Genomic DNA, 9019 nt, shown 5'->3' with positions numbered 1-9019 from the left:
TGCATTGCAGAATAGTGTACTGATCACTGATGCAATTTTAAAGTAGTGAACAACAACAAAAATCCCAGTAATATTTCTTCTTCCTTGTAATACTGATAATTTCAATCACTGGGAAAGACTATGAAATAAATTCTACCTGCTAAAGATTAGTTTCCTCACAGAAGAGAGGCTGTAGCTGAGTGGAAGAGCAGTAGACAGCAATGTAGACAGTACTGAGCTACAATTAATGGACCAATAGTCTGAGTCAGTATATGGCAGCTTCATCTGTTCTTTGCCTGGTCATAGCAAGAACAGTCCTCCACCCAGTTCCTGAAAACAGATGGTAGTGAGGAGGTAGTGAGGAGAAGTCAACAGTAGAAGGTGGGGGGGGGGGAACCAGGATGCAGGAATATATAGTACTAGTTGACCGGGCGCATAGCATCTGCACCCCTAGTTCTCCCTGGCTACCCCCCCTTCAGCCCCTTCTCCCTAACTCTTCCCCCAGGTGTCTCTAACCACCGCCCACCCTCTCGCTTCTCCCCCCCTCTCCCCGCTTGTGGTTTCTGACCGGCTTGCTGGCCCGTTTGTTCCTGCTGCCACTTCCTCACACTGGCGGCACGCAGTGCCCGCCACGGCTGGTCCCGCCGCCATCCGCCCACCCGTCCGCCATTTCCCTGGGCAGCAGCTCAACAGTCTCATGAATCCTGCCGCGCGCGAGCTCCACCGCCCAGCCAATCCGGCACCTCAGCTTCCCAGCCAATCCACTGGGTTGCCGGGACGCATCCCCACAGAGGCACGGCTACGGGGATTAATAATATAGATGGTTTTCAGAAGGGGGTGATATATTTTTCTTCTTGTTTTCTTGGGGGGGGGGATACTCAAAGAGGTCTTTTACACAACCTCTGGTGGCCACTGTGAATGGCTGAGGTAGTCTTGGCTGAGCTAGTCTTGTGGTAGCAAGCATGACTTGTCCCCATCGCTAAGCAGGGTCTGCCCTGGTTGCATATGGATGGGAGACTTGATGTGTGAGCACTGCAAGATATTCCCCTCAGGGGATGAAGCCGCTCTGGGAAGAGCAGAAGGTTTCAAGTTCCCTCTCTGGCTTCTCCAAGATAGGGCTGAGAGAGATTCCTGCCTGCAACCTTGGAGAAGCCGCTGCCAGTCTGTGAAGACAATACTGAGCTAGATGGACCAATGGTCTGACTCAGTATATGGCAGTTTCCTATGTCCTATGAAGACAGGAGCTCACCTGCCTTCCCTGGCAGATGAGCAGCAGCCACCCCCCCTTCCACCACACGGTGCGCCCACATGAGTGGCAGTGTGGTGACCTCAGGAGCTGGGAGCAGGAGGACCCTCCCACATCCCAGGGTGCCCCATGTTCCAAGTGGGGCAGCTGCTCTCCTTAGAGCAGCCTCCTCACTCAGTGTGGCTGCTCTTCCCCACCCACCCTGGCTTACTGCCAGATAGGGAGAACCCAGGGGTAGCCTCTCTTAACCTGGTGGTGATTGCCCAAATGATTGCATGCCTACAGTTCACTTAAACTCAGCAAAAAGGGTTCCAAAATGGAGCTAGGTATGGGGGCAGTGCCAGGCTCGGGCTGATCACATGCACAACTAGCCCAGACTGGGCTAGTTGCGCATGTGATCAGCCCGAGCCAGCGTGGTGTAGTGGCTAGAGTGCTGGACTAGGACCGAGGAGACCCGAGTTCAAATCCCCATTCAGCCATGATACTAGCTGGGTGACTCTGGGCCAGTCACTTCTCTCTCAGCCTAACCTACTTCACAGGGTTGTTGTGAGGAGAAACTCAAGTATGTAGTACACCGCTCTGGGCTCCTTGGAGGAAGAGCGGGATATAAATGCAAAATAATAATAATAATAATAATAATAATAGCCTGGGCTAGGCTGTGCATGTGAACAGCCACAAAGTATTCAAGTTGGCTTTGAATGTTGCATGCTGCTGAGTGTGTTAGCAGCTTTGGAACTTTGATCAATTTGATCACCCTGTTATCTCGTGGACTGAAAACCATTCAGTTGTACCTTGCTGAGACAAAACAAAAAAACAGATCACAATATTCTCAGGCATGGGGTCGAAAATTGATTCTTTAGATACTAACTGTATCAGATGTTCATTCTACTTTAATGATCTCAAAGCATTTTCATTTTTATTGGCTTCTACAGCATAGAAGAACACAGCACAGAACTCCCCAGTCTGCTATAGTCCAGAAGTTATCAGAATGACTTCTGTGATTTTTCCTCCTAGAGCACACATTCTGAGCCTATCAACATTTAGGAACAGAGAAATTTAGGGCTGCTTTAAAAACATTGCAAAAGTGAATTGGCTAAAGGAGACAGAAGTGCTTCATTTGAGAAAACGTTCACATCCAGTATAGCACCCACTTTCAAGGACACTTTCAACCATCATATGACATGTGAATCCACACACTTGTTCCAGCTTTGATTGTAGGAGCCTGAACAGTACACAAACACTTCTGTTGCACCATCTTCTCTTGTATCATCTTTTTAGCCTATCCCCGAAGCATGGCGAATACATCAACATGGTTGGTACATCAATAGCTCGATGGCAGGATGGATAATCACCCACTTAAAGAGTGTTGATTTGCATGTGTGAATGAGCCTTTAGTAGTGGTACGATAGAAGAAATTTGGACGGGGAGAAAAGGTCAACATGCCTCCTGATTGCATGGAAGCTGTTGGATTATAATAATCAGCTCTACAGTTATGCATGAATGTGGCCAAGCTGAATGATCATAACTCATTTTAAAGGGATTATGCTTTGATTTCCTGTCATTTATCGCTGTATAATCATACACTAATCCCACTCAGTTAGAATGAAACTAGGTAATGATAGTAGTTTCTCTTTTCAACATTAAGAGATTTTAAAGGCATCAATATTTCATATGAACACTGGATATTGTTCTTTTTGTTTTGTTTTGCAGTAGCTTAATATAGACAGTCTGTCCTGGAGGCTGACACTATTTATTCTTTCATCTATATCAAACTGAACAGCAGCAGTAGTAGCAAAGCTGTAAATTTAGATCATTAGGCACAACTCGATCATCTGTACATCAATACCATTCTTTGTCTATTAGGACAAATAAAGTGACCCTAATTTCTCATTATTAACATAAAAAAACAGATGTTGTCACTGTCCTTCAGCTTGCTAGATATTTCCAGAAAGTGATGTTTATTCGAGCAGCCATGGACTGAAAATATTTAATTACTTTTTCTGTCACTTGACAAAATTGATTCTTATCATGGGAAATTAAGGCCTCCAAACCAATCATGGAAAAGAGGAACTGGTAAAATCACATGTGCCCTGTATAGCTGAGGAATGAGCAATTGACTTACCAGAGGTGTGTAATGGAGTAAGTAAGTAAGGATGGTATTATGAGCCTTCAGTAACAAATTGTGGATGCATGTTTTAGGCAGATTGCCTGAGAGACAATCTCATTTCAGTTTTTTTCTTTCCTAATGATAGGACTATCATCTCATCAACTCAAATCATATTGCCATCACATCCTAGAATTCATTATACCATTCAGTCAGAAACAAAAGAAGCCACAAAAGAGTAAAACTTCAAATTAATTGCATTAGCTAGAACTAAAGTAATTTAGATAGGCACTTCAGTTCTAGGACCCAAATTCATGAAAAAGAAACCCATCACTGGATCAAGAAGTCTTTTTCAATTAGAAGGGATGAAGGGAGTGAAGGACTTCTTCATCTCTGATTGCATCTGGAAAATTCATTTCTACACTCAGAATACACCAAAGGAACAGCAACCTCAACATGTTTCAGCATCTAAATACTATATACTAGAAACTAAGGAGAACAATTAAGCTAGAACAAAATGGGATACTCTATGATGAATAAAGACATATTCCCCCCCTTTGAAACACAGGAGGGTGGTTTAAAATCTAAATCCTCTCAAAAGGGAAACTTGGGGAAGGGGAGATCGATAAAAATCACCAACCCACACATGAGCACCCACGCTTCCAAAGTGAGGATGCTACTGCTACACCTATACTTCATTCATTCATTCATGCATGTATGCACGCACAGGTGAGCTTTCGTTAGGATGCTGGCCTGTGTTTTAATGATTATTTTAAAATAATAGTTACCTAGAGTGAGGAACGTGGGATATAATTTTAAAAATAAAACTTTTTACAGAGCAGGGGCAAATGTTAACAGACTCTGTCTAGCATTAGTGGGATTCCTTCAACTCATGTATGGGGAATTAGCAAGTTTAAAGGGGGAGAAACCAGAACTGTGGCCTTTCACAGTTTCCTCGCTCCTGAACACATATATTGTAGCAAATTTGGCTAGGACAGCCTCGCTGCTCCTCTCTTGCTCAGATCACCTCCTCTTCAGACTGAGTCCGAACAGTTAGCTACTGAGTCGTGTAGCAGGGACAGGAGCATATTCCACAGATACCAATGACAACAGTTCTGGCTCACACTGGTGAAGCATTTCTTTTCAGCAGTGAAGAGATGCGACTTCGCTTTGCTTGAGCAAAGGTTATCTTCTGAAGAAAAACAAAGCACGAGTACAGATTATTCCATTGCCTTCCTAACCACACAAAACAATCAACTTCTTAGCCTTTATTATTCTAAAAATATCAGTAGAAAATTGAGAAGTCTTCTCTTTTCACTTCAGAAGTACACTAAGGTCCACTCTGTCTCTGAAATGACCAGTTTTTACAAGCTGTATTAATTCCTTGTGCTGTAGTTTGTAGCATAGGGGCACTTTCCAGATTAGACCCTGCAACGGGGTCACGACAAATCTCTGAGGTGTGCTTCCACACTTCCTGTGTTGTGACACCGCAATCCCTACGCTGACAGCAGGGTGCCATTCATATTTCCAATGCCTTGTCTCAAATTTAATTGCTGTGATTTATTGCTATAATGTTGTATGTCCGGCGTAAAATGGTTGCTGTTTTTTCAGGTTGTTAGTTTTCATGAGACTGCTCCCCCCTGCTGGGTGCTTTGCTATTTATGTTTTGAATGCGATTTGCCTGAATGGAAGCATTTTGCTACTGTTGAGTGGCTAATCTGGAAAGCGCCCTGAAGAGAATTTGGAAAGTTACAGGTTTCTGATTCAGAAGCTGGAAAAGGTAGCTGATAAAAATAGTGGACTAAGAAGAATACTGAAGTTTTTGTTAATACAGAGCACACCTCAGGTAATACAGAAATGCTGCTCAACTGTGGAACAAAAATACAAATACAACACCATTTTTGATATCATTGGAACTGTAACAGATAATCTCTCATTTCAGGTTTCCAAAGAATATGTTCTTTGGCAGGCATGTACTCAGTGACAGCATGAACAATGGCAAAGTCTGCTTTTTGTAAGCTATCTGTCTCAATGTTGATTCTGTGCTCATCACACTGATATTGAGAACTATGTCGTTTTCTTTGCCAAAATAGCAAGGAAGTCAGAAACACTCTCTATAAAATGTAATTTGCATTACACAGTTGTCTGTATCACCAGTTCTTCAATTCACTGATTAGAAGCTAAATCCAAAGTTGTGTCAACTCAGTTAAAATTTGTCACTAGGTCTGTTGTCGAAATGAGTATTGGAACTGAGAGCAAAATTCTGCAGTTTTATTGATTAGAAATTCAGATTGATTACATAGGAATAGCAACAACAGAACAGATCATTCTTCATATCTGACTCTACATTAACTATGAATCTTGCATTCATCTTTTAAAGGTTCATTTACAGCAAACTTGGTCACAATATATTTGCTTTATACAGGAGCAGCTTCAGTTTCTACTAGGATTTTCATAGACAAAACATTTAGTATAGTCCAAAAGAAATATTATCTAGGAGCCACAGTTGCCAAATACTGCACTCCAAAATGTGCCACCAGCACTGACAGATGTTTACCAACATGACAAAGCATTGTAGGCCTGCTCTCGATGGAGCTCAGAAGTTCTTCAGCAACTGCAGAACCTATAAAATGTCTGCCTGATCCTAGCTATGATGAAATCAAGTTCTACAGTAGCCAACCCTATTCAGACATTACACTGTATGTCCATAAGGTGTCTGCACACACACACACACACACACACACACACACACACACACACTGATTGCCTACCTTCCTTAAGGAAAGTAAGTTTATGAGATCACCCAGCTGTATGTGTGTGTGTGTGTGTCCCCGCTATCAACTTTGCAATGCTTCGGCCAATATGGACCAAACTGGGTACAGTTGTTGGGACACATAGGGACACTTCAATGGTGTAGTTTGCGATGATGTCTCCACCCTGATTCAAGATAGCAGATGCGTAAATGTTTGAGGCACAAATGGGCTAACTTGTGGACTGCCTAACCGATTTGAACCACATTTGCTACAGGTGTAGGGACACATAGGAATGGCTCAAGGGCATAGTTTGTATTGATGCCATCCACCCTGATTCAATATGGCATGAATGTTTGAGGCACAAGTGGGTTAACTTGTAAGCTCCTAACTGATTTGAGCCAAATTTGCTACAGAGACACATAGGGACAGTTCAATGGTGTAGTTTATGATGATGCCATCCACTCCAGTTTCAGAGGGTGGACATGTGAGCATTTAAGGCTGAAATGGGCAAACTTGTGAGAATGGTAATTATCAGTTAATATTATGGTGAAAAAAAAGCAGGCAAATTAGTTCTTACCGGAACAACTTGTTATATTTTATATCCTGCTCCTCCACCAAGGAGCCAAAAGTGGTGTACCTAAGAACATAAAAACAGCCCTGCTGGATCAGGCCCAAGGCCTATCTAGTCCAGCATCCCGTTTCGCATAGCAGCCCACCAGATGCCTCTGAGACACTCATAGGCAAGGAGTGAGGGCATGCCCTCTCTCCTGCTGTTGCTCCCCTGCAACTGGTATTTAGAGGCAACTTGCCTCTGAGGCTGCAGGTGGCTCATAGCCACCAGATTAGTAGTCATTTATAGACCTGTCCTCCATTAATCTATCCAAGCCCCTTTAAAAGCCATCCACGTTAGTGGCCATCACCACATCCCATGGCATAGAATTCCATAGATTAGATATGCACTGTGTGAAAAAGTACTTCCTTTTGTTGGTCCTAAATTTCCTGGTCATCAGCTTCATCATATGATCCCTGGTTCCAGTGTTGTGAAATAAGGAGAATTTTTTCCTCTCTGTCCACTTTTTCTACTCAATGCATAATGTTATATACCTCTATCATATCTCCCTGTAGTTGCCTCTTTTCCAAACTAAAAAGCCCTAGATGCTGTAGCCTTGCCCCATAAGGAAGGTCCTCCAAGACCCTGATCATCTTGGCTGCCCTATTCCCCCCCTTTTCCAGTTCTACAATGCCCTTCTTAAGATACAGTGACCACAACTGCTTGTAGTACTCCAAATATGACCACACCATGGATTTATATAAGGGCATTATAATATTAGCATGTTTATTTTCAATCCCCTTCCAAATTTTCCCTAGCATGGAATTTGCCTTTTTCACAGAGTCAACACTTTCAACGAGCTGTCTACCATGACCCCAAGATCTCTCTCCTGAGCTGTCTCAGTCACCGACAGCTCAGACCTCATCAGTGTATATGTGAAGTTTGGTTTTTTCACCCCAGTATGCATCACTTTACATTTGCTTACATTGAACTGCACTTGCTATTTGTTGCCCACCCACTCAGTTTGGAGAAAGCCTTTGGGAGCTCCTCACAGTCTATTTTGGATTTCACGACACTAGTAGTTTGGTGACATCTGCAAATTTGGCCACTTCTCTGCTTACCCCAACTTCCAGATCATTTAGGAATAAGTTACTGGACCCAGTACAGATCCCTGGGGGACCCCACTTCCTAGCTACCTCCATTGTGAAAACTGTCGATTTATTCCTGCCCTCTGTTTCCTGTCCTTCAACCAGTTACCCATCCACTCATGAACCTGTCCCCTTTTCCCATGACTGCTAAGCTTACTCAAGAGCCTTTGATGTCAAAAGCTTTTTGGAAGTCCAAATATACTCTGTCAACCAGATCACCTTTATTTGCTGTTGCTCCCCTGAAACTGGAATATAGAGATAGCTTGCCTCTGAGGCCTATAGCCACCACACTAGTAGCCATTGATAAACCTGTCCTCCGTGAATTTGTCTAAGCTCCTTTTAAAGCCATCCAAGCTAGTAGCCATCACCACAACCCGTGGCAGAGAATTCCATAGATTTATTACGTGCTTTTTGAAAAAGTACTTCCTTTTGTTGGTCCTAAATTTCCCGGCCTTCAGTTTCATGGGACGACCCCTGGTTTTAGTGTTGTGAGAGAGGGAGAAAAATTTCTCTCTGTCCACTCTCTCAACGCCATGCATAATTTTATACACCTTTATAATGGCTCCCCATTGTCACCTATTTTCCAAACTAAAAAAGTCTGAGATGCTGTAGCTTTGCTTCAACATAAGAAAGGTGCTCCAGGCCTCTGATCATCTTGGTTGCCCTCTTCTGCACCTTTTCCAGTTCTACAGTGTCCTCCTTAAGTTACGGTGACCAGAATTCACTGTATTCTGTACGGTGTACTCCCTGTACCAGAGTACAGGGGGAGTACTCCAAATGTGGCCACACCATTTATCTGTATAAGGGCATTATAATGTTAGCATTTTTAATTTCAGTTCCCTTCCTAATGATTCAAAGTATGGAATATGCCTTTTTCACAGCTGCCATGCACTGATTCGACACTTTCAGCAAGCTGTCCCCCATGACCCATGACTTCATATATATATGAAGATGAGGTTTTTTGCCCTCATATGCATCACTTTACACCTGCTTACACTGAATCACATTTGCCATTTTGTTCCCACTCAGCCAGTTTGACAGATCCTTTTTGAAGCCCCTCACAATCTGTTGTGGATTTTACTACCCTAAATAGTTTATTGTTATCTGCAAATTTGGCCACTTCGCTGCTTACCCCAACTTCTGGATAATTTATGAACAAGTTAAAGAACACTAGTCCCAGTACAGATCCCTGGGGGACCCCACTTCTTACTTCCCTCCATTGTGAAAACTGTCCATTTA

The 9019-nt window shown here is 43.1% G+C and overlaps 1 protein-coding gene across 1 annotated transcript in view; it reads right to left on the bottom strand.

Annotated features, from left to right (window-relative positions):
- Positions 1 to 2097: 2097 nt before the first annotated feature.
- SGCZ (sarcoglycan zeta) overlaps positions 2098 to 9019 on the bottom strand; it is an 889976-nt gene continuing 883054 nt past the window's right edge. Inside the window, exon 8 of the mRNA XM_053253779.1 lies at positions 2098 to 4521. Within this exon, the coding sequence (XP_053109754.1) occupies positions 4450 to 4521 (72 nt within the window). The 3' untranslated portion in view covers positions 2098 to 4449. The remainder of the gene's footprint in view (positions 4522 to 9019) is intronic.

This window comes from Hemicordylus capensis, chromosome 5, assembly GCF_027244095.1.
Source record: "Hemicordylus capensis ecotype Gifberg chromosome 5, rHemCap1.1.pri, whole genome shotgun sequence".
Lineage (NCBI taxonomy): Eukaryota > Metazoa > Chordata > Lepidosauria > Squamata > Cordylidae > Hemicordylus > Hemicordylus capensis.
This window is presented reverse-complemented; position numbering and strand designations above follow the sequence as displayed.